General features: G+C 38.7%; 1 protein-coding gene across 1 annotated transcript in view; it reads left to right on the top strand.

Moving 5' to 3' along the window:
- The window catches only part of PRDM5 (PR/SET domain 5), a 205539-nt gene that overhangs the window by 58042 nt on the left and 120155 nt on the right, over positions 1-27342 (top strand). Inside the window, 1 exon segment of the mRNA XM_077752777.1 lies at positions 17283-17405. Within this exon segment, the coding sequence (XP_077608903.1) occupies positions 17283-17405 (123 nt within the window).

Raw genomic sequence — 27342 nt, 5'->3', positions numbered from 1 at the left:
ATTGACAGACACCTGTCATCATTCTAATAAAATTGTCACATCTCTGTGGAGAAAAAAGGACTCTAATGGGTCATCTAATTTTTTTTTTTTTTACCTCTAGGTTTATAGACCTTTATATGGAAATTGGAACTCCAAAAAGCTCTGAAAACCAAATTTCTTGTGTGTTTGTGTGTGTGCGCAAAACACCTGACTTGAACTTATATAAGGATGTTTGTAGACTTTTGTTTATCCTATTTAGCATGACTATTCGTACATTTAGTGTAGAGATATGAATGTGTCTGATTATGGGATGGTGTTCCAAACTTTGCAGAAAATGTTATATATGCAGTATATATGCAATATTATCTTTCTAAAATAAATTTTTAAAAATCAGCTTTCCAGAATATCATCTGGTTAAAGAATTGTGATGTATAGGAGCATTTCCAGTTCCTATTTAGGTAAAATCTCAAGAACAAGAGGTATTTCTAAAGACATTAAAATTTTTTTTAATGTTTATTTATTTTTGGGGGGGGGGAGGGCAGAGAGAGAGGGAGGCACCAAATCCGAAGCAGACTCCAGGCTTTCAGCTGTCAGCCCAGAGCCCAATGTGGGGCTCAGACTTAACGAACCATGAGATCATGACCTGAGCTGACGTTGGACGCTCAACTGACTGAACCACCCAGGCGCCCCTAGGTATTTCTATAGGAGAGAACCATTAAAGGTAAGTATAATAGGACAACAATATACGAATAGAGCAGTAGGTTTCAGAGTCAGTAAGGGATTCTTTGTTATTGAAAGTATAATGTTACGTATATTTGTGAGACAGAACATAATACCCGCACATGTAAGGAGTTCTGTCTTGCAGGAGTTCATTGCTTCTGACATCCTGATGTCTGCATCACCCCGTGAACACATTTGGAAGGTGAAGTCATGGGTCCAGTGAGCTGATCATTAGGGTTTTATATTAGAGTTTTTATGTGTGCACAGAGCAAGTTTTTTCATTTTCGTGTTAACAGCTGCCAGTGAAGTGAGATATCCTTGGACAAAGAAGGTGTTCTTGTCGCTTTGTAATTTTAAATCACTTATCTTTAAAGGTAGTTTGTTGTAAATTTAAAAACACTTCCTCAAAGGAAGCCCTAGATTAGTAAGCATGCTTTTAAAAACTCAAACCAGTATTACATAGTACCTTTTGAGCATCAGTTTCCTCAACTTCTCTTTATTGTGTTTTACATCTGTTTTTAATGGTTTATTATGTCTTTACAAGGTGAAAAAGCAATAGAAAAATATTTATGGTCAATAGTTTCCTTATGTGTTAAATTCTTGATGCAAGTTTGATATCTCTATTATACTAGTGAAAGTACACTGGCAGCTGTATACTAAAGGTAAAAAAAAATAACCCCATAATTGAAGGTTTAAGATTTGGGGAAAACTGATGAAATGGGAAATGTAGAAACATGTTTGTTTGTTTGTTTGTTTGTGTTTTTTGGTAATTTTTAAGAGGAACTGATTATCTGTGTAACCCAAGAATTAGTGTTAAAATTTATAAATATGTAGTAGGTCCCTTCTGTATTCTTTTCCTCCCTTCCTTCATTCAATAAAAGACTAAATTTCTTACATTAAACATATTTATATTATGTTTAAAGGCTTAAAAGCATATTTTTATGTAACTAATATTATGTAGATTGTAAATCACAATTTATCATCTTCTCCAAAGTGAAAGGAGCAAGAAAATGACGATCTCCCTTGCCCTGACAGCCTCAAGGAGCTGGAATTTGGCCAACAACCTGAATGAGCTTAGAAGCAGATTCCTAGAATCTTTCCCATACACCCTGAGCAGAGTCACACCCATCCAGACTTTTGAGCTCCAGAACTAGGAGATAAGAAATGAGTACTGTTTTAAGCTATTCTGTTTGTGATAATTGTTATACAGCAGTAGAAAACTAATACAGATTTTGGTATCAGAGGTTGGGTGTGTACTGTTTTTGCCTATAACAAATCACCACAAGCTCAGCAGCCTAAGACAGCACTTTTTCTTTTTTCTTTTTTTAAATCAGACGGTTCTGTAGGTGAGAACTCTGGGTGGATTCTCTGCTTTAAGATTTTCCAAGTACATATCAAAGTGTTGCAAAGCTGGGTTCTCATCTGGATGATCAGTTTGCTCCCAAACTCATTTATGTTGCTGGCTGAATTCAGTTTTTGAGGTTATAAAACTGTTCTATTGCTGGCTGCTGGTCAGAGCCAGGTTTCAGTTCCTTGATCTCTTAGGGGCTACTCTCAGGCCATCGTATAGCCCAATTATGTCAGTAATAGAGAATCCTTCTCATGTCAAATCCTTCTCGTGCTTCCTGGTGCTCTGACTTCTCTGCTTACCAGCCACAGAAAATAGTCTGGTTTTAAATAGCTTTTGTGATTAGGTAGACTCCCCAGGAGTATTTTCCCTTTTGTGATACAGCATGATCAGAGGAGGGATCTATTGTACTCACAGGTTCCACTCACACTGTAAGGCATTCTCGAGGGTCATGAGATATCATGTTTTAGAATTCTGCTTACCAGTGGCAACTAGGGACCAAGGTTGTAAGGATTTTGGGTTAGTGTAATGTGTTAGGTTCTGAAATCAGATTATCTTGGTTTGAACCCTAGTGTCAATACTTAACTAGCTGTGAAACCTTGGATAAGTTAGTGTGTTTGTGCCTCAGTTTTCTCATTTGTTAAATGAGGTTAATATGTAGCACCCACCTCATGGGGTTGTTTTGAGGAATATATTATATATTATGTGTAAAGGTGCTTATTAACAAAGTGTCTGACACAAAATAAACACTCAATAACTGTGAGCTGTTATGACTATTATTACTTGTTCTTTAAACCAGATCCTTTTATGTTTCAGTTTTCATAGAATGAATTTGACTAAATATAAAGCATATGTTTAGTAAAAGTAACATGATACTCATACAAATGGGAGACTTGCATCAGAGAATCTGATTCTCATGAGCATATCTCTAAGATGGAAGTGTGAGTGCTATTCTGCTGCTCTAGGCAGGAACATGTGCTTTGAGATGGCCTCGGCCAGGTGTGTGGGAGAGTGTGTTTGTGTTTTGGGTCAGTCTCAGCCCATCAATAGGGGTGTTAGACATCCCAGAGGAATGCCTGGGGGCCTTACCTACTTCATGCTACTTTGTGGCGAGCCCCCAGAGACATTTCCCCAAATGGGAACATTGCTATGGTTCTTAATTATGATTGCAAGATGAACCTCAGCAACAACCATTGGGGAACTTAGGAAAAAAGATTTTATTATTTATGGGTCCTGGAAGGTACATGACATGCCTGGGGCCACACAGTGAGGTCATGGATAGACATAGAAGGTAGTGATATGGATAGTGGACCTGGGGTTCTGCCGTTATTGGAGTTGAGGGTGGAGTGCCTAGGGTTTTGTGGGTACCCTCTTTATTGATGAATTTAAAACATAAGTGGGGGTGGGAATTAAACCATAGGAAGGGGAAAACAAGTGGTCAGAAGGTCAGTTATATATGTCCCCCAGAGTTCTCTGAAAAGGGAACTTTGGGCAGCCAGGGTCTTTGTCTAGCTGTGTGGCTATTATTCAATAGCCAGTGTCCTTATTCAAGGACATCTAGAAGTGTCAGGCATTTACATTACAATCAGAAAAACCAACTGTCAGATACTCACACTTAGACCTAGAAGCAGCAGGGAAGAAAGTGGAGTAGCCCGAGCTGAGATGAGCCAAGTCAGCATGTGAAGGCCTTGTATGTCATGCAAGGAGTTTGGACTTCTGATAGGCACTGGACAGCTTTTAAACAGGCAGTGGCAGGAGAAGATGTACGAATGACCAAAAGAACTCTGAACACAGTGTGAGGGATGAATTTGAAGATAGATTTTGAATCAATGTGGAAAAATACTCAATTATGAAAATGCTGTCTATGTTCAGATAGTGGATCATTGTCAGAACATGCCCCAAATCCTAGAGCTTTCTTTCCTTGACACCTTTATAAGAAAAGGTTAGTAAGCTCTGCTGGAGGTGAGGCTGGATCAGATTAGAGAGGTCTGGACCTGGAGGTCCTGGGGGATGCTCTTGGCCAGGAGCTGCAGAGCATCAGAATCAGAAGAAGGTCCAGGCTTGAGTGAGATTTGAGTTCAAGGGTAGATGGGAATCCAGGAGATCAGTCTATGAGGAGTGTCTGAATTGATGCCTGGGGAGTGGAATCCACCATTCAAGTTTCCCATCCCATAGAAGAGGGACTGATGGCATGGAAAGGACCAAGGGCCCACCTGGCAGGTGCAAGGCCAGCCTTTCTCTGGCCTCGGACAGATCCAACAGTGCATGACTGCAGCTCTGTCAGAAGAAGGTTTGGATTCAGGAAGAAGAACCTACTGAATAGAATGACCACCTTAGGTATACAGCAAGCTGGGTAGCAGCCCAGTCACATAGGGACTACACTGGGAATGAGAGACTGTCCCACGGGAGAACAAATAAAAAATGCAGCTTTAGGATTTTATGATACAGAGGCAGAACAGAAATGATGTCAGGGTTGACTTGGCAATAGCAGACTGAATAATCTCAGTGTCTGCCCATTTCCTTAAACAGGCCATGAACTGGCCTCAGGTCAGGAGATTTGAGAGCGAGGACTAAGTGACCTGAGTGCTAGAGCCAGAGGGCCCACCCAGGTGGCCCATATAGTTTCCCCATCTCTGGGAGGGATCACATTCCTGAAGGATCCATTGGAGTGCCCAAGAGTCCTCTTTTGAAGGGCTCCCCTCTCCCTGGTGCGTCCTTAGTTTCAGTGACTCCCTGGATATGTAATACCAGCGCAAGAAAATCAGATCAAGGGAAAAGCCCCAGCTTTCTTTATCAGAATAGATCCCCTACTGCAATGTTTGTATCCTAGGTTGAGACGGCATTCCTTGCCAGGCTTTTGTTGCCAGAGCAGTTACTGGTGCCAGACACAGCTTGGTCTGTAACGGGGAGATATTCCTATTGCAGTGATCCTGCTTCCTGGCAATACAAGACTTTTGGCAGAATTCTCGAAAATGAGCTGCAGTAAGAGAGAAGCATGTACAACATGGATGTTGTGGCCCCTTTTAAGCCAGTCCTTCTGTTCTCATTTGGATGATAGGAAGGAAGAGCTTTAGTTAGAAATTTTGAGTGAGGAACTAAATATTTCAGTAGCAAGCAGAGAACAGAAATCAGCTTCTTGGAGAATACCTCTTTTTCTGCATACTCCTTAATTCAGAGGGTACTCTGCAAATCACCCTTACTGATAATGTTCTGTGGCATTCAAGGGCCTTCTATGAATTATATAGAGGGTCATATTTTGTCATCTTCCCACTGTGCCATTATACAACTCAAAGATGGACAGTTGGGAATTGTCGGCTAACCCACCTGATGGGCCAAATGTGTGGAAGGATGATTTGAGAATTGTCTCCTTTCTTCTTTGCTTGCATGTAATATATATAGTATTTAAATTTTGTGCTTATATTCCTTCATGTAATTATCTGAAATATTTCTGTCTGTTTGGTTTTGTCTGCTTTGGATTCAAAGCTTCTAGAGAGTTAGCCTGTCTGATTCTCTCCTTCTGTACTCTGTTACTTGGATATTAGGTACCAATGTTCAAGGCTTTTAAATCAACACTTATCACTTACCTTTCATTCTCTCCTTAAATCTGGTTTTTAATTCCAAAAAGAATTTTCTTTTTATGTCTCGTTTAAAAAAATCTTTTAATGTTTATTTGTTCTTGTTCTTTTCTTAAAATTTTTAACATTTATTCATTTTTGAGAGAAGAGAGAGAGAGAGAGAGAGAGTGAGCACCAGTGGGGGAGGGTCAGAGAGAGAGGGAAACACAGAATCTGAAGCAGGCTCCAGGCTCCAAGCCAGCTGTCAGCACAGAGCCCGATGTGGGGCTCAACCCCCCGAACTGTGAGATCATGACCTGAGCCGAAGTCGGCCACTTAACTGACTGAGCCACCCAGCCACCCCAATGTTTATTTTTTCTTGAGAGAAGGAGAGACACAGAGTGTGAGAAGGGGAGCGGCAGAGAGAGAAGGAGACACAGAATCCGCAGCAGGCTCCAGGCTCCAAGCCAGCTGTCAGCACAGAGCCCGATGTGGGGCTCAACCCCCCGAACTGTGAGATCATGACCTGAGCCGAAGTTGGATGCTTAACCGACTGAACCACCGAGGTACCCCTAGGTCTTTTTATATATGAAAATTCTCAAGTTGAGTGCCAGGCATATATCTTTGTTTAGTGTTTTCTTCAAGTTGACATTGGCTTTTCAATTTCCCCTTAGTATCAATGAGACTGATCATTCAGGTTTACAGTTTTGGAGTATGTGCAACTTTCCTTGGCCTGAACTCATGTTAATTTCATATACGCTGGTATTTATTTTGCAGTGATCCATCGTTTTCATATTTATAGCCATTACCTCTTTCCAGAGTCTACTGATTCACATCTAGGTCATTCATAATAGCCTGTCTGGTTCTTTTCCCTTTTACAAAATTTTACCTCCACACACAGTCCATCCTGCATATTAGAGTTGTTGGCTCATCATCCACTTCCCTTTCTCTTTCCCAGTTGAAGCAAAATACTGGCGGAGTTTTCATTCTTCCTCCATGCAGTAGTGTATGATTACCAAGAAGCTGATCCCTGCGCGGGTGGATCCTGATTAGACTTAGCTATCGACATTCCTGTTAAATGGAGGACAAAGTATCCTGCTTGATGCAATCACCATTTATTTCTTCTTTCTCTGATTTTGCTACTTGAACCACCAAATTTGAGCCCTATCATCTTTTAATGTGTCTTTCAATAAACTTACCAGGATCCTTCATCTTGCTTTCTATACACAAAATGACTAGGCTGCTCCACCTTTCTTCTATTGGTATAATTTTTTCCAATACTGTCACACCTTATACAGGGCTTAGGTTCTGAAACCAGTTCTTAAGGTAACTATCTCGTACAGTAAAAATTGTGGGCCATGGAGGAATGGTCCTTACTATTTAAATTTGTTGCCTTTCTTTCATTTCCCCCCTCATTTCTTAATTCCTTTGGTTGAACAGATGTAGTTTAATTTGTTTAACTTAATATGTGTACAATGAAACTCTTGTTAATTTTTGAAATGACCTTCTGCCTCTTCTAGTGACACATCTTTATCCCATCCATCAATACCCAGACTGAACTGATCTTGCATGCTGGGGATCCCCAAGTCTACCCCCACATTTGGAGATTCACTAGAAGCATTCATAGGATTCAGCATATAGTTTTAGTCACGGCTAAGATTTATGGCAGTGACCTAGTGAGAATATACTGTAAAGCCAGATCGTAAGGGGAAAAGGCACAAGCTGTGTCTACAGAAACCTGTGCATGGATTTCCTTATGCTCTTTCCCTCCCATGAGTTGTCACACAGAGCCCACTCTTCTCTCAGTGATGAAAATGCAGCCCCACACATGTGATATTTCTGTACCAGGAAGCCCATTAGAAATTTGGTGCCCAGGGCTTTTCTTGGGGACTTGCAGGCATTTTCTGCATCGTATGTAATGAAATTCCAGATTTACAGAAGAAAAGCAGGTGTTGAGCATAAACTAAATTACTTACACAGTCTAGGCATAGTGAACCACCCTTGTTCACTAACTAGTGATTGGAAACACTCTGAGAACCCGAGTTCCCGCATGCCAGCCAAGAGCCAGTCTTACAAGCTGTCTTTCTAAGTCTGGTGGTCTCCGGCCTGCTGGGTTTACAGTTTTTGCACAAATTCTCAGCTGGAGGCTTTTTGTAATGTCCTCTTCACTGCTCTGACATTGACTTTTCATGTTGGTGCATTCTGGGAACCTGGCACTGTATGTTATTTTACATGTATGTGTACTAAATGTTTTTGAAATTGATGAAGTTCATATATATACCACTTTATTTTTTTTAATTTTAATGTTTTATTTATTTCTGAGAGAGAGAGACAGTGCAAGCAGGGGAGGGTCAGGCGAGAGGGAGACACAGAATCTGAAGCAGGCTCCAGGGTCTGAGCTGGCTGTCAGCACAGAGCCTGATGCGGGGCTCGAACCCACGAACCGCAAGATCATGACCTGAGCCGAAGTCGGACGCTTAACCGACTGAGCCACCCAGGCACCCCTTAATTTTAATGGACTGTAGGAAATTATGTACTTTACAAAAAATCTGAAAACACAGTGACTACAGCAATGAATTTGGGTTAGAACACCAGGATCAAAGGAAAAGTAGATTCTTTTGTCTCTTTTTTTTTCCTCCCTGTGAACTGCATACTGCTCTTTGCTATTCAGTGTTTCCATAAACTTTGCCTAGAAGTCTTCAGATAGCAGCATCTTACTCTAAAAATACCAAAACTGTGCTCTCTGGATCTTGGAAGTTATCGTTGTTTTTTACACAGCCAACTTTTTCCAATGATTTCACGTCTGATTATTAGAATTTTGCTACTCAAATATGCTTATTATTATTTGGCACATTTCATATACCCTTTTCAAAAACGTTTATTTTGAGAGAGAGGGGCAGAGAGAGAGGGAGAGAATCTCAAGCAGGCTCCATACTGTTAGCACAGAGCCCAATGTGAGGCTCAAACCCACAAACCATGAGATCATAACCTGAGCCAAAATCAGGAGTTGGTTGCTCAACTGCCTGAGCCACACAGGTATCCTAGTATACCCTTTTAATATGCCATAGGGGATGTTCTTCAGAAGCTCACTTCAAGACTTTAAGTCTGTGTAAGTTTCAAATCTATATTAAGCAACTGGGCAACACTATAGTCTCATGAAGCTAACTAGATTTCAAGTTTTGTGAATTATTACTGCTGGACCTGATGGATGCTACCAAACTGTTAGGAGACCTATTGACTTTATTAATATGGTTTTCTAACTTGTTAGTGAAGTAACACTTTACTTACAGGGAAATCAAAAAGTAAACAAAACACTAAGTAGTCAAAATAGATGCACACTCTAAGCCTTGCATTTCCTTTGAAGGAAACCCCTAAAGCAGTAATATAATAAGTTAATGTCGGCTGCATTTCCTTTACTTTTTATGCAATAAAAAATTGTCTGTCCAAAAATGTCACTGATATTTGAGTACCTGAACATGTTTGTAAAACTATAGAAAGGGATGACATCTACATGGTGAAGTCTGTCTTGGAAATTTTCTTTGGAAAAGAGGATACACTTTTGACTGTGTCTTTCAGTTTATGTCAGTTATTCCTTCTTTTAAAAAAGTAGCCCAATTTTCTTTTTTTTTTTTCAAATAGTTTATTGTCAAATTAGTTTCCACATAACACTCAGTGCTCATCCCCACAAGTGTCCTCCTCCATGCCCGTCCCTCCCTCCCCCCCACATCCATCAGTCCTCAGTTTTTGTCAGCATTCAAGAGTCTCTCATGGTTTGCCTCTCTCCCTTTCCCCCACCCTTTCCCCCCTTCTTCTCCCCCTTGTTCCTCAGTTAAGTTCCTCCTAATCCTCTTATACGTGCAAATATATGATATTTGTCCTTCTCTGCCTGACTTATTTCGCTCAGCATAACACCCTCAAAGAGTAGCCCAATTTTCAAAATACTTTGAAAGGCAAGGCAAGACTCAATAAAGGAGTCCTTTTAAAAGTTGTATATTAAGTCTCTCATTACCTCTCAAAAATGTTTTTGAACTTTAAGAGGAAATACAGGCCATGACAGTTTTTAAAAAGACACAGTAGCTGAGCTTTTAGTGCATAAAATATTTATTGACACCAAATAAAAGGTTTCCTATCTCTGAGTGGTCACATGCCTATGCATAGATAGATAGGATTTACTTAGCTACATAAACTTGACTAAGGTCTTCAGTTAAACTCACCTTTGTGTCTGACTGTATAACAAGAACTTGCTTTCTACAGGTTACTTCATCATAAAGGCAGCCTCAGCTAGCAGCCTCAGCTAAGTGTAAGATGTGGAGCCAAAAAAGCCTTTTTGATTTTAAGTTGCATCAATAGACATGATGCCCAGAGCCTGGGTCATCTAGTCCTTTGTAGCCACTGTCATCTGTCCTCTGTTAAGAGAATGTTGACAGATGGGTATGCATCTGTAGAGGACAACCAGTATAGCAAAAGAACCTAAATCACATCAGACAAGGAAAGAGTTATTTGCCTTGTAGAAGAGAAAACAAAGAGACGGAGGGACTCTTGCCTTCAGGAACTTGAAGGCCTGTGTGTGTGAGAGAAACTAAAACTACAGAAGAGGACAGAGCTGGAGTTGATGGCAGTTGGTCATAGAGCAACGTGTTTCAATTTGGTAGAAAGGAGAGTGTCAGTTCCATGGAAATGGCATCTGGATTTGCTACCACCCTATAATGGCACTTGCTCTTACTCCACGTATTCAAGCAGAGGCTCTTTCAATATGTGTTTGATTTGAATCGAGACATTTAGCTGGGGCGCCTGGGTGGCTTAGTCGGTTAAGCGTCCGACTTTCGGTTAGGTCATGATCTCGCGGTTCGTGGGTTCGAGCCCCGCGTCGGGCTCTGTGCTGACTGCCAGCTCAGAGCCTGGAGCCTGTTTCAGTCTGTGACTCCCTCCCTCTCTGACCCTCCCCTGCTCAAGCTGTCTCTCTCTCTCTCCTAGAAATAAATAAAAAAAAAACATTAAAAAAAAATGAATCGAGACATTTAGCATATCCTTCATGTTCATGGTAGCATTGCAGAACAATGACACCTATGTTTTCAGCTGTGCCACTGAAAGCGTTGATTGTCTTTAAGGTGTCTGTTAGCCACTGTGAGCCTTGGTTTCTTCAGTTTACTAATACTTGGTGATTGCAGGTATCCACTGGTATAAAGTACTGTCCTGCATCGTATTCCATTCTGTGCTTCCACAGTTTCTCTGAGGTCCTGGGCAGAGATTATCATTCTCATTTTGAAGGTCAGGAGACTGTGGCTCTGCTCCGTGAGAGGGAATGATTCACCCTAAGTGGTACAGTCAGAGCTTGGGTAACACTTCGTGTTTTGATTCCTCGTTCAGCATTTTTCCCACTTTCGAATACTTTCCCAAGGTTCCTTTCAGCTTGACATATTTAGGGCACTAATTATTTATAATGGAAAACAGACTTAACTTTTCACATCAATCCTTTTAAGTTATTTAACTTCCTGGGCACTATATCTTGAATGCTGTTCAGTTAAAGAGACAGGGATCTGTAAAAGTCTGTGTTTTCTCTCTGCTTTCCCATCTGAAGATGGGAATCTACGGATTGGGATTATTTGATGATATGGAGAAGATACAAGCACCTATACTACAATGGTGTGTGTGTGTGTCTGTGTGTGTATGTGTAAGCACAAAGAAGCAAGAAATTTAAACAATCTTTTGGAAAATCAACAGGAAAAAACCCACACTTTTTGCTTAGAAACTGTAAATCACATTTCCTAGTGACAATCCTTGCTGATTTCTGAAAGTGTATCTCTTTGGTTTAAATCTGACCACTTTGTGCTGTCAGAATTGATTACTTGAGCATACTGGTTTTTCTGTGCTTCTAAAGATGTCCTGAGGTCTGGTTAGTAGACACTGAAGGCAGGGCACCTCGCCTAACTTCAGTTTAAAACAGTCACAGAAAAAAATTGCATGTCATTTAAATAACGAAAATATGATGACATTGTATACTCCAAAGATATCCATACCTTAAATCTTAGAGCTTAAAACGACCTTCTTTGAAAAACCTTGTTGAAAGACAGGAAGGGAAATGTATTTTCTTTACTAAATAAATCCTACAACATACTGTAACTTCTTGTTAAGGACATTACTGCTGTATTTTTTGGAACTGACTGTACTTCACTGCCATTAACTTTTACCATATGTTAAATAAGATTCTACTGGTTACATTTTGCCATGTTCTGGAGACAAATCTGGCTGATTAGCTTTGCCCTGATGGCCTGTTATGTACTGAGTGAAAAATTCCTCAGGCATTCAGAATAGTTGAAGGAGAAAAATAGAGTAAGTAACATCATAGATTTTTCCCCTGTAAAAATTAACTATCCAAATAATAAATAAGCTCCACTACCCAATTTAAGACAGAAAATACTTCAATTTAAGAAAAGAGAATTTGTATTGGTTACTTACTGCCAATTTTTTCTTTTACTTACAAGTTAATGTTTTCTCCCATTGAGCTGAATCCTTTCTGTAATTTCCTCTGTCTTTACTGGGTGGGAAGACATCAACTGTGACTTCTAAAGGGATAGATCCAAAGTAGCACATTCTCTGGATCACTTCAAAAGTGATGTCAGTAGCATTTAACAGAGGCTAGAACCTGCCAAACTCCTACACAGTGATGATCTTCATTTACTATAGTGGCAAAGTCATAGAGATAAAAACAACTGTATTGAAAGTGTGAATGTTTTCATTTTTACACGAGGGTTTCTTTCTCCTACCCGCTTTAGCTAACTTTTTTTTGTGTAACTGGCTTGGGAAGTCTGTGCAAGTAAAACAGAGTTTGGGATTAAGATAGTTTTTACTGCAAGATGAGAACATTTACTTCATTACAGGCCTCCAGGCATGCGAAGACTGTCCTCAGTAGGACAGTAACCAATACACTTCATTTTCATGAAAATTCGAATAAAAGATGATGGTATTTGGAAGACTAGTTTTGACAGGAAAAAATACACTTTGGCTGCAAAGGTTAGTTAGATGCTGAAACATGATACTTAAGAGGAATATCTTCTTTATTTGCTGGACTTTAAAAATGTTCAATTTATTACCTCAAGGTTCAGTATCAAATTAAAAATAGATAAATGGAGACTTTAATAGTAGCCATCTGTCTGGAGAATTTTTATTTGGTTTCTCTGGAGAGAAGAAAGATGGCTTAGATTATATTTCAGTGTCTCTTTTAGATATTTCATGAGGAGAATGCTGTGGTCAGGGTAGCAAGATAAAAGTCATGTGAGCAGATAATCTAACAGCTTTCATGAAGTGTTGGAGATGGGGAGAGGGGAATGAGGAAATGACCAGGCACTTGAAAGTTGGGGAAAACAGGTAGCCTGCAAAGGTTGCATAGGAATGTAAAAGTCATTTGGGTAAAGGTATCTACAATAAAGTAAATAGACAGTGGGTCTGTTAATGAACAAAAAAATGATTTTGACCATGAATATGTAAGCAATCATTGTACATCACTGCCTATGATAGTGTCGTTATGAGAATATAAGCAATAGTGAATCAATATGTAAGTTTGGATGTATTGAAAGTATCCTATTTCATCAGAATCTTAATATAAAATTAAATTGTGCTTTTCTCTTAAGCCAGAATGTAGTGTGAGAAGGTTATGGACAACCAGAGAGTGCATATATCTAATGGACTGGAAATGAGTCTGTAATACTGAATAATTGGACCTAGTTGGAGCCAGAGGGCCTGGGAAAAAGCTGAAATATATGAAGAACAAACAATGCTCCAGTAAAATGTGCTTACTATAATAAGTCACAGAGAAATCTTTGTTATGTTTCACATCTTTGAAGAAAGAATTCCAAATGTCAACCACATCTCATATATATTGTACTTAATACTGGGCGACAGGGGCGCCTGGGTGGCTTAGTCGGTTAAGCGTCCGACTTTCGCTTAGGTCATGATCTTGCGGTTCGTGGGTTTGAGCCCCGTGTCGGGCTCTATGCTGACTGCCAGCTCAGAGCCTGGAGCCTGTTTCAGTCTGTGACTCCCTCTCTCTCTGACCCTCCCCTGCTCACGCTGTCTCCCTCTCTCTCTCCTAGAAATAAATAAAAACATTAAAAAAAATAAAAAAAAAATACTAGGCGACAAATGTATGACTTAGAAGGACCATTGACTAGTTTCTGTTAAGAAGTGCTATCCTTTTCAAACTGAGATATGTCACAGACAGAGCCATTGGTATTTCCCTAAATAAACTTAGCTGGATTGTGTGGATTTCAACAATGGTTGTGTTACCAGTGGGAGAGTCTGTATTGTGTGAATGTAGGTCTCAGTCCTTGGATTCCCAACAAGAAGATTTACATGGGGACCCAGGCTCCTAGGGATCGGTGCCCCAATAAAGACAGCCAGAGGAAAAGTAGCAAGCATAAAGCAGTTTATTATAGGGAAAATACACTCTCAAATCAAGGTGGGGGAGCAGGCAGGTTCCCCTGAGGTAGAAGGGCCCCTAGGTTGTTTCCTGATTGGGTATTATTTGGTCTCTCTGGGCTGGGAGGCGCTGTATATAGTGGGGTGGTCTTTAATGGAGGCTGCTCCGTCTCATTTAGGGGACTCCCCCCACAGGTTGGGAGGGGGAGTTTGACCCTACAAGGTTTGTATGTGAACCCACAAAGCAGCCTTTCTCCCTGGGGGTGGAGAGGCTGTCCCCGCAATGCAAAGGCATTATAATGAGTTTAGGGGTTGCCCAGGGGCAGAGGTGAAGAGAACTCATCCTCTGCATCTGTGGCTCTTAATCTGCCCGCCCCAAGGTCTTGAAAGCCACAAGGTCAGGCTGTTGTGCCCCTGGGCTTTTAATGTGTTGCCTATTTATCACCATTCTTGTCTCCAGCTCAGACCTGTACCAGTCTCCTTCTTGGATTTGGGACTCAGCCTTCTGATGTTCCTTCCACCACTGGTCCTGTCTAGCTTCTACCTAATAGTTGTAGGTTTTAAATTTCAGTTCTGAGAAAACTTTTCTTTCAAGCATCTAATGGCATTGTCACTTGTTCTGTTTACTTGAGCTGTTTGTCAATATAGATAGTTTTGTTACTGTAACTAGGGAGGAATCTGTCAGGAAGACTTTATACCCAAGTATCTAAAATTATTCATTTACCCTGTTTAAAGAAAGGTGAGTTGATGTCCTCTTTGAGGAGAGGTGTGGAAGGTCTTTTATATCTATCCTAGCAGTGTTTCTGGACATTTCTGATGTTACCCAGTGGGCAGTGAGGGTTCTGAGATGAGGGTAAGCAGGAACGTAGTACAATTTTCAAGTGCTTCCCAAAGGAGATCTTCTCACTGTGAGTTTATTTAATGGGGAGTTACAAATTCCCATAGCTTCACACCTAAACATGTGAGATATAAATAGTAGGAGTTTATACTTTTAACCTCTTCTTTTAGCAATTATAATATCAGAAATGAAATTCCTCCTTCTCAGTGAGGTCTGGCATTTCATTAGCAAGATTTTTAAATGATTATTGAGAATCCTTGGGCATTTAAGAAAACAGGAATTGTTTGAGAAGCATGGCAATGAATGTATATGATAGTAGAAACAGCCAAACTATTTTTTTCTGGACAATATTTGCTAAAATCTTGAAATACCAGTTTTTGCAGTGCATGTAGCAGATGTTTCTATATACTAGTTTTTTGGGGTAACGACCTCTATAGGTGGCTACCTGGTCCATATGTTAATGTATGGTTGGACCTGTGCAGTCTGTCTAATCTCAGTGCACACCATTTTCTCAGTTGCACCTTCTGTTCTATTCCTGTGGCCTTTTTGCTGTTCTTTGAACAAATCTGTCTTTTACTTAGGGCCTTTCTATTTGCCTTTTATTTGCTGTTCCTTCTGTCTGGGAGCACTCTTTCTCTAATTCTCCACTGGCTGGTGCCTTCCTTTTTATCCTTTTTTTTTTTAAGTTTATTTATTTTGAGAGAGAAAGTGAGAGAGAGCAAATGGGCGTATGCATATATGCACAAGGTGGGGAAGGGCAGAGAGAGAGAGAGGGAGAAAGAGAGAATCCTAAGCGGGGTCTATGCTGTCAGTACAAAACCCGATGCAGTGCAGGGCTCAAATTGTGAGCTCATGACCTAAGCCAAAATCAAGGGGCAGATGCTTAACCGACTGAGCCACCCAGGTGCTCCTGGTGTCTTCCCTCTTTAGAGCTCTTTTCAAATCACCTCATCAGAGAGGTGCCTGACCATGTCATCTGAGATTGTTCACCTCCCCTCACTCTGCTTCCTGCTATTCTTCTTTAGTTGTGTTCACAGCCCTTATCTTCAACTGAAGTTATATTCTATACTTGTTTGTTCTGAAGTGTTGTGAAGCCAGGCTTTATCTATCTTGTTCACTAAAAGATTCCTAGCACCTTAAGTTGCACCTGGCACATGGTAGGAACTCAATAAATTATGTTGAGTGAATTCATGATTGTCCAAGTGTAACATGAAAATACATACGTTATTAGCCTGGTTGTGCTTTATTTTATTAAATAAGATTTTGGAAATGTAGGATTTATTTATTACTCCCTCTAAGTCTACAAAAGTGAATTTGTATTCTTATATTTGTGTTACTTGGTGTTAGAGATTTGAAGTGCTAACCACTCATTCTTTCTTTCTTCCTCCCCTGGATTCCAATTGAATATAAACACACAGTGAGTTGGATGGAGATTTATATATGTATTATTACACTGAGCAGTGCCTGATAATCTACAATGTGGGTAGGAGCTTGACTTAAAGCAACTTGGGTTCAGGAATGCCCGATGGACAACCCACTCCTTTTGGCAGTTTCCTTCCTCCCTCCAACTGAATGTTGAGTGGTTCTGACTAGGAGGGCTTATGGCAAAACACAAAGCAGAGGGCCCACTGTCCTCAGCAAGCCATGAGGAGGCTGTAAAAAGACAAAATGGTGGCACCTGGAGGGCTCAGTTGGTTAAGTGTCCAATTCTTGATTTTGACTTGGCCCATGATCCCAGGGTCATGGGTTGAAGACTCATGTTGGGCTCTGCACTTAGTGTGGAGCCTGCTTAAGATTCTCCCTCTTTCTCCCTCTGGCCTTCTCTCCCACTTGTGCACTCTCTTTCTCTCTAAAATAATTAAAAAAAAAAAAAAGACAAAATGGAACTTGTTTTATTCATCTACTAGTTAAAAATGTGAAAATGTGGCTCAATGGATATCAGATTCTACTGGTTACATTGTTAAGTCCTCCTCATATGGAAATGATTCAGTAAACAGGTGGAGACAGAAATTGAAAGGATTGCTCCAACCCCACCCCCTCAACTGGGAACCAAGCAGTATCACCCTCTAAAGTGGAAAAAAGGGGGACAGGTTGCAATTATGGTTATCCCCTGAGTAATTGCAGTTGCAACACATATATTGAAATATATCTACAAACAAATAATTTTAACCAGAAAAGAGCTATCAACACAGGATGTTTCTAAGAGTTGCTCGCAATTGTGAGTCATCTAGACATCTGCCAGATAAAATGGTAGGCTCTGCTTGTATGTATGTTTAAGGGGAAGAATAGATGTTAATCCAGCATCTATTCAACACCTGTCAATAAGAAAGGTATATACTTACGAAATAATATCATATTCTACCTTTGATATGTTTAGTATGACTAATGCTGACTTCGAGTACAAACTCAGGAGCTTTTTATGTTTCAGGTTCGTGGGAGTAAGGGAGAAGTCCTATACATTTTGGATGCTACCAATCCACGACACTCCAACTGGCTTCGCTTTGTTCATGAGGCACCATCTCAGGACCAGAAGAACTTGGCTGCCATTCAAGTGAGCTTATTTCCTTCTTATTTGTACTATGTATACCCTGTGAGGGGAACGAACTAATTTATAACTGCACACCCTATTTTAAATTTATTTCCCAATGACTTGCTTCAAATAACAGTAACTAACTCATAAAGCAGAGAAATCTCATCTAGTCAGCATATGCAGGAAAGGGCAAATCTAGTTGTAAATTGACACCAGATCATTCACTTTATGAGAATTCTTTGGGAATGAATTACACGGTCCGATATTGTCCTTAGCAGATCTTGTTTTCAAGTACTTTTAATTCATTCAGTGGATATTGATAGTTTCTTTATTTTGTTGGCTTATTTGGCTCATAGTATGATACTCTATGTTATTGTTTGGGAAAGGCTTCATGGACAAAATTTACTTGGGTTTATTCCCATGACTAGACTTTGAGCTTCTTGAGGATAGTGTATTACTCAGAATTTTCCAGAGAAACAGAACCAATAGGATCTATATATCTATATCTATGTGTGTATATATATATGTGTGTGTGTATGTATATGCATATATATGTATATATGACATATATATGTATATATAATACATCCATATATATGTATATATATTATACATCCACATATATATTATATATGTGGATATACATGTATGTATATATCCACATATATAATATATATATAAATATATATATATTATATATATAAAGAGACAGAGAGACAGTAGGGGTAGAGACACACACACACCCACACACACACTCACACACACACAGAGACACAGAGAGATTTATTATAAGGTTTTGGCTCATGCAATTATGGAAGCTGGCAAATCCAAAACCTGCAGAGCTCAAAAGCCCACTTTGAATCTAGAGGCCATGGCTGCTATAGAACAAGGAAGAACAGATGTCCTAACTTGAATTTGAGAACTGTCAGGCTACTGTAGAATCAGGAAGAACAAGTGTCCCACTTCACATGCTGTTAGGCTGGAAGAGCAAATATTCCAGTGTGAAGGTCAGAAAGCAGGAGAATTCTCTTATTTGAGGGAGGGTCACCTTGTTGTTCAATTCAGGCCTTCAACTGATTGGATCAGGCTCACCCATCTGTGGAGGGCAATTTGCTTTACTCAAGCCCGTTTATTTAAATGCTAATTTCATGCCAAAACACTCACAGAAACACTCTGAATTATGTTTGAACAACTATTTGGGAATCCTGTGGCCCAGTTAACGTAAAATTAAACATGCCAAGTGGGAACCATATTTTATTGAATTCTGTGTCCCTGTATCCTAGTATAGTGCTGCATGTACCATTAAGCTCTGATGCAAACTATGAGTTTAACTTAGGTGATTCCTCAATAGAAATTCAGCCAAGAAGAGAAAAAAGTTAAGGCAATAAGTTCTTAGAGGGCTTCTCTAATTAAAACTCATTGATCAGATGATTAACAGAACAAAGAAACATTACATTCTATTGGGGAATTGACTCATTGCATGGGAAAACCTAGATCCTGGATCCTAAACTACAGAAGAAGAAGAAGCAAAACTATGGTTGGCAGAAGTAAGTTAAGGGAAAAGAATAGGGAAATTAATATTTCTTTAAGTATTTATCATGTGTACGGTTCTAGAAGCATCATATACATCATGTATTTAGTCATAAAAACTGAAAGTTTAATAATTTTCTCTGGGTTATCTGATTTCACTCAATTTTAAGTGTAATACCAATAGTCACAAGAGGGAACATACACAGAATTACGTTTTAAAGTAACCAGAAAAGATAGTCATCTAGAATATTCCATGTCCTGGTAGTATTAGCTAACCAAATCTTTTCAGTACAAATAAATATTAGTTATAATCCAATGTAATTACTATCTTTTTTTGTATGCATTTTCTTTTTTTGTATGGATCAATGACAGATACTTCTTACCAACAGTCTAGGATGGGATGAAAAACAAGATTCTCCGGCAGTTAGAGATATTCAAGCCACTTTTTAGATTATTCATGACATACATTGATCCAACCACAGATTTAAACTGATCTCTTTGAACATGTAGACATTAAGTATTTTCAAGTATTTTATATTTGTTTCTTGCGGTTTCTGGAGGCAGACACCTCATAGCATCTCTGATTACCTCACAATTTTCATTTCCAAACTCAGTTTAGGGTTTCCTTGTAAATGTTACCAATATCAAAAAGCTTGAAATTTACTTTAGGCAAAATTGGCTTTTTGCTTTCTTTATTATTATTATATTTTAGATAATGATATTCTATTATTTATTTATTTATCTATTTATTTATTTATTTATTTAAAGTTTATTTTGAGAGAGAGTGGGAGAGGGGCAGAGAGAGAGGAAGAGAGAGAATCCCAAGCCCTGAGGATGTTATTCTATTTAAACTAGATTCTTTCCTCCTTATGCTTAAATAATGATTTTAACCTTTGCTCAGACACCTTTTGTTTAGTTTCTTCCTACCGGCTGTTACTTCTGTAGCATCAGTAGCACTCCATTTGCCTAAACTTCCAAGGTTGTGCTCAGTTTTGAGTTTTGTTTTGTTTGACTCCCTTAGATAATCCGTGTTTAAGAATTCCCTAACCTCCGGGGCGCCTGGGTGGCTTAGTCGGTTAAGCGTCCGACTTTCGCTTAGGTCATGATCTCGCGGTTTGTGGGTTCGAGCCCTGCGTTGGGCTCTATGCTGACAGCTCAGAGCCTGGAGCCTGTTTCAGATTCTGTGTCTCCCTCTCTCTCTGACCCTCCCCCTGCTCACGCTGTCTCTCTCTCTCTCCTAGAAATAAATAAAACATTAAAAAAAAAAAAAGAGTTCCCTAACCTCCATTTTGCTTGTCATGATCCTTTTAGGTAATGGAGTAATAGGTCAGTGTTTGCTCTCTATGCCCTATTTATTTATTTTAGTATATAGTGGCCACCTGCCTGTCTTTCTTAGTAATCGTGATTGTTTGGATTTACAGTTTTCATGTTCATTCCGTGCATTCATTACAGAACTTTTCTTCCTCTATGTCAGCTGTCTTTCTTTCCTTAAAAGGCATTAGGAATATACAAAATATGATTGTTGCCACTTTGATATTCCAAGAAATTATTATTTGATTGAAGAGGAGGTGAAGTGGGGGTGGGAAGAGAATAGGATTCATAAACTAACTAGAGGCTCTGTGAAGTTTCATACTCAAATTTAATTAGAATCTGTCCAGAGGCCACTGTGAGTGTCTTTGGGTGCACAAGTGATGACAGTGCCTTTAATTCCTTTAAATGTTGTTTTGGCCTTTACTTAGAGGGGGGTGAGTGCACTGTTAACATGTTTCTTGCCATGGACCACAGTGTGGATCTTTGTTAGCTCCCTTGACAGAACCTCTTTTTTACTTGAACGGTAGCCAGAGTAGCAGATTGTTCAGGGTTCAAAATCACATCTGAGCTAGGGGCAGAGGACATAATGGTTGGGTCACAAGGCTGACAGTGATGTCAGCCTTCTGATTCGTTGGGATCATCTCCTGAGGGTTGCATTCCAGAAACATTGAGTTGGTAGGAGGAGATCATAATGTTTCCTGCATAACATTATGAATCACTTACATTCCAAATTGTATCTGAAATTTGGGGTATTCAGGAAATTTTTTATTTGAGCTGTGTGTCCCAGGAGCAGAGTAAATGAGAAACATTTGTGGCTATGTGGCTTGCTTGATGGAAAACGTCAATACTTGGTCCAATTTTTTTGGACTAGGGATTAAGAATTTGAGGTCTGTTTTGGCAGCAGATTGAAACTCCTTTTTGGAGACTTAGTTTACTTGTAGTTTTGCAATTTATTTGATTTTGGAAAATTTGCTTTGGAAATGATTTAAATATATGAATTATTTTAGGATCTCGTAAGCAAAAAATTCTTCCCACATGCACACATTTTAGAATAATTAGTTGAACTGTATGTCCGGACTTCTGAAAAATATTTCCAACCGAACCAGACAATTCAAAGTGTGAAAGATGTGGCTTAAAATGAACCAAAACAATTCTTAGGCTCCGTAAAAAAATGGGTGATTCCTATTAAATATTAATATTATTACACCAAAGGAACAAAATGTAGTATTTGAAAAAATATTTGGCCTACTGATGTGTTTTGCAGGCTTTAAAAGGTTTCTGATCTTATCATAGAAAGATGCACTTATTTAAGTACAGAATTATGCATTTAAAGTTGAGACTTTGAATTCTTGGGACATTCAGAGAGAGTGCTACATCTCTTGTTCTTAAAGACATATTTCCAGGCATTGCTTCCCTGGGACTTTTTGCAATATATTATCAACATAAATGGAAAGGTGTCTTGGTGTTATAAGAAAAAGGAGCATATGGAAAAACATTTGGGTTTCGGTACACCTCATAAGGGATGTCACATTGTGGGGATGGTCTAAATAAGTTGAGAAAGCACTAGGTATTGAGCCAAACTTGTGACATCAACACAGGTTGGTCCTAATTCTGAGATCAGTTTAGTTTTTCCATTAACCAGGAGAGATATTGTATTACATGGTCTTTTCTGTCCTTCTGCCTTGTGTGAGGATGGACAGATACTCTTATCCTGGAGTCTTCTGGTGACACATGATATTTCAGAATGGCAGAGCTGGGGGATCAAATGTGGATTTCCTAAGAGAGAAGCAACTAGAAGATTTTTAAGCATGGATAAGACTTTATCCATTGTCATCCAGACACTGGCATTCACAGGCTTATTGACTAGCGTTGATGTGGCATTCATATAGCAGTGGTACCAGCTTAGCAACCAAGCAACTAAAAAAAATATCAAAAAGATTTTTCATTTCTACCCCTTAAACCTCTGTGCTCTAAAACCTTAGAGTTGAGATAATTTATAAAGGAATAAATTCAGATTTCAAAACCTTCCATGTTTCTGAACTTGCTATTTAGATATTTTGAAACTGCTGAACATTTGCAAAATTGTTTATTTATTTATATTTCAAGTTCTTATTTAAATTCTAGTAAAATTTATGGTAAAATTGGTTTCAGGTATAGAATTCAGTGATTCATCACTTATATATCCCAGTGCTTTTCACAACCAGTGCCTTCCCCAGTACCCATCACCCATTCAGCCCATCCCCCTACCCAACACCCTTTCAGCAACCCTGTTTGTTTTTATAGTTAAGAGTCTCTTATGATTTGCTTCCTTCTTTTTCCCCCTCCCCAATGTTCAGTTTTAAAATATAGATATTTTAAAGTTATTTACGTCATATATTCCTTGATCTTTTTTAGGTTCTCAAGCTATCCTGAATTCAATGCACCTTCTTTTCATTTATATAAAGGTCATGCTTAGCCAATATCTGTCCTTGCCTTTTTTCCCCTTTGGTTCCTTCCTCCTCAACTGCTAGCCAGTGTGTTAAAAGTGTGTTACAGCTAACATTTAGGTCTCTTGATATTAATAATGGTAAAATTTTAGGATCAGAGCATGGCGGGTTGGGTGTAAGGGAAGTTTTGAGTAGGCGGGACTTCCTGTGCTTCTGAAACGAGAAACCAAACATGCAGGTAGTTTCTTCTCCTACCTCCATTGAAGACCAGTCCTGCTTGCCAGTGTCCATATCTCACGCAGCAGCAAAACAGACTGTGCTGGCACCTTTGACTGTGAGGATTCTGTGAGTCACTTCTATTAGAGCACGACTTTGGAATAATTTTTCAGAATCATTTTCATTTAGCTTGTCTTATCTATCTGCTTGTGATTGCATTAGGTATCTATTGCTGTGTACCAAATTTGCCTCAAATTTTAATAGTTTAAAACAACAAACATTCATTATTTCATATATTTTCTGAGAATCAGGAATTTAGGAGAAACTTGGGTGGTTCTGGAGTTCTAGCTCATGGACTGTCATGAAATTGCAATCACGCATTAGCTGGGGCAGTTTGAAGTCTCCAAAGACTTGATTAGGGGTGGGGATTCTGCTTCCAAGGTCACTTGTGTGACTTCTTTACTATGTGAACATTCCCTGGGGCTCCTTATGACATGACAGCTTGCTTCTCTGAGAGTGATGCGAGAGCGAGAGAGAGAGAGAAATAGAGAGAGAGGCAATCTTTTATAACCTAATTTTGGAAATGACATACTGTATTATTATTGCTGTGGGATGCTGCCAGTCACACAGACACAGACCAGTCCTGGTACAGTGGGGGGGGCCTACACAAAGGTGCGAATTCTAGGAGGTGGGGCATTGTTAGGAGCTATCGTTAAGGCTGGCTCTGGCGGTGGTCAATGAGGAAAATTTGCTTCATAGAAAGACAGGAAAAGGTTAAAGTTAGTGGACAAAAGAAGTACTTGATATAGACTCAGAAGGAATGTAGAACCAAGCCCAGTTCGGATATTATTAAGAAAGGCAATTTAAATAGTAGATTCCTGGCTCTGACCCTTGCTGGGTGAGCAGTGTGCTGAATACATTCATTTACCTGATAGCTCTCAAGCATCTGCTGTGTGCCAGGGCCTGTCCTAAACACTGGAGACATTATAGTTAAAAAGATGATTTAGTTACTGACTCCATAGTGGTCAAATAATCATTGAATTCTTCCTTTTTGTGAATTAATGATAACAATACCTGCCTCATAGGATTTTGTGAAAATTAAATTAAACGAGGTAATGTATGCCAAACACTTGGCCCCTATGTGTGCCAATATAAGTTAGCAAGTATTTTCATGATCACAGCTCTGCCGGGTTTATAGTTTTTATAGTTTTGTTTCTATAGAACACAGAGCAAAATCTGCTTCATTTCTTCTAACATCTTCTTGAGGTAGCAAGTATAAATTCCAAGCATGTAGAAGACTTTTCTGTAAGTATTCACCACGTAAGGAACAACCTGCTTTGTGGAATGACTGAATCCTAGTGGGCCCACTCTCGACCATGCAGTGGCAGCCTGGCCCCTGAGCAGCTCGGTTGCTGGATGGATGCGCAGGGAAGCGTGTGTCTGCTTAGGCTACTTGAGTCCTGCTTACTGGGACACTGTACTTGCTGTAGCTGTGTGGTTTGTCTTCCCTTTGGAAAGATAACTGGAACTTTATAAATGTGGGGAATGTCCTGTGGGGAAGGTGTCCTGTTGTTCTGTGCAGAGACCTTTCTTAGATAGAGCAGTTTGGCAACCTTTAGAGATAATTTTAAGGTCATTTTGATTGTGCTGAGCCACTTTTCAGCTTTTTTAAAAAAGCAGGTTTTGTGCAGGCCGATTGTTTCTTAGAGAACACATCTAAATTCTGCCTGCTTTCAGGTGTCTTTCAGAATGGGTGTTAGTAGGCATTGTCTCTAGAAATCATTTAAAAGGCTCCTATGCTTTCTTAATTTGTAACCCAGCAAAGTCCACATCTGTGGCATTAACCAAAGGGAAGCTAGGGGGCCAAAGAATGCTTATTTCCTAATTGGTTTGGGGCCTTTGTTAACAGGATTGGGACAGTGAAACTATGAAAGAGAATTTAAAATAGGAATTCTGTGAAATTATTCTTCTGGGAGGAAAAGTGCTGAGTCTTATATTTAAAATTTAATTTAAATTTATTATTATTAATTTAAAATCAAATTCTAATTAATTTAGAATTTTTAAAATTTAAAATAAAATTATTTAATTAAAAATTTTCCCCAATACTTCCAGAATAGAAATCCAAACTACCTAATATGTCTGTGGGCTCACTTGGAGAAATGATTTACTTATGCATGTGTTTCTGTCACCGGACTGAGATTCTCAAGAACAGTCTGTATCGGTTATGTTTGTTTTCCCACTGCCCAACTTGCCTGGATGCATCCAGTCGGGCCTCAGTGAGTGCTCAGTGACCTGGCCTCCTCTCCTCCCGTTTGCTTTTTTCCTGTTGTACACTTACTTGGTTATGCTTTGCCAATTTGGAAGAAAGCTTATGTCTGTTTCCTTTGAAATAACAGAAAGCAAATGCTTCCACTTGAACTCTGGTCTGCTGTTTATGTGTATGTGACTGTTTGGTCTGGCAGGGTGTTACATTTTTACTCTGTGAGTGCTGAGTATGTATCATGTTTGTACACATTTCAGTCCACTGTGTGAGCATTTTATCTCTTAGATGACTGTGTGGCCAATAGCATCTTGTTAAGTCAGAGATTTTTTTTTAACAGATATTACTACAAATAATGTCTTAAGTTTAGATACTCTTTGATTAACAACCCAGCAAGCAGTCCACTCTGGACTAACTCAGAAACCTAGGCTATAGAATAGGGGAATGGCAAAAATTCATGGGAAAGATGATATTTGCTCCAAACTCGTTCTTTCAAATTTTACTTAACAAATGTAATAATCAAAGATTAGTATTTGAAAATTAACCAAAACTATACTAAATACACTGGACTGTGCTTTATAATTACAAGGTTTAATAAGAGATATGGTAGAAACTAAAATGAAGAATATTTAAAATATTTTAGTTGCTAAAAAATATAATGCAAATAAGAGGGATTTGTGTTAGGTACAGTGAAGCAAATAACATGAATACACCATTTATCAGAGGAGGAAATTGAAATAATATATATACATTTAAGTGTTAAATCTAAAATATAGACAACGAAAATTAAGTATATATACTACTCATTTTCAAGCAGGATTTTTTTTTTTTTTTGTATGAACTTTATGAAGAAAATGGCTTTCTTCTTGTTTTTCAAAATTGGGGATGTATTTTATGATCAGTTTTAGATTATTTATTAATTATTAGTATTAAAATAGTCAATAAACTGCAGAGTGAAATTAATTTAATGCATATAACATAAAACACTACAATTAGCCATATTTAGTTCTTTATGAAGGAAAGTTGGGTTTTCTAAGGAAATTTTTATTCAAAGACACATTTGCATGCACCATTCAGTGCATGTATAGATTCTCATAAAAGGTTCAACTACTACTTAGCAATACAAAATAAAATGTGAAGTTCTACATTATATCATTGGATTAATAAAATATTCAAAAGAAAGTATAAAATTTATTTTATAATTTATATATCTTTCAATTGATGTAACCTGCAATAAAATTATACTGTATCCAGGTAAGTATATTAAATTCTGAGAATTTGAGAAAACTGGTTCACAGAACCTTAGGAAAAATGTTTCTTAGAACCTAATCTATTGACTCTTAATTGTGTCTTAGCCCTCTCTGGAAATCTCACATGATTCAAAAAAGACAGTTTGGGGAGAGGAAAAAGGAAGATTAGTTACTGAGTTGTAGGCAACTGTTTGTGCTGCTTTATTGCATCAAGAAGGTAGGTGCAGGGTTGAATGGGAGGGGAATTCTAAGATGTGAATTGTGACCTTCCCTTTTACTTAGAGTTGTTTAGTAAGAGTCTAGAGAGTAATTAAGTATATCATTATCATAGCTGACTTAGGTCAAAACTATACACACTTTTTATTGTACTTAATTAAATGCATAATCAGTGACTAGTGTATCTATTATTTCTTAAATTGGGATTTAAACTACATTTTATTTAACTCATCTCACTGGGCAGAGATTAAAACAACATTTCCTGTTCTTTTCTTGTGGTTAACTAAGGCCTTTGAGACATTGCTGTGCACACTTAATGGTGATTTACGTATCTGTCTGTTAGTCTTCTTTCCTTTCCTTTCCTTTCCTTTCCTTTCCTTTCCTTTCCTTTCCTTTCCTTTCCTTTCCTTTCCTTTCCTTCCTTTTTTTCTCTACTTCCTTCCTTCATTCCTTCCTTATCTCTTTTGTTCTAGTAGTTTTCAGACAGGAAAAAAGGAACAAGAAGGGGCATGGTCATTCTTGCCAGGTGTTAACCTGACTATTCTTCCAGCAATAGCATGTAACCCCAGCTAGGGTTTTGAGAGTTATCCTTACAGGACTTAATTCCATATGCCCTTTTCTAGACTTTGGAATGTAGTGTACTTGTAAGTAGCTTTTCTTCTCTTTTCTAATTTCTTATCTTATCAGATTTGAAATGCATATTATTGGGCATTTATATGCTTTTATTAAACTTCCATAAATATATTCTG

The sequence above is a fragment of the Crocuta crocuta genome, unplaced genomic scaffold, assembly GCF_008692635.1.
Source record: "Crocuta crocuta isolate KB4526 unplaced genomic scaffold, BGI_CrCroc_1.0 scaffold451, whole genome shotgun sequence".
Taxonomy (NCBI): Eukaryota; Metazoa; Chordata; class Mammalia; order Carnivora; family Hyaenidae; genus Crocuta; species Crocuta crocuta.
This window is presented reverse-complemented; position numbering and strand designations above follow the sequence as displayed.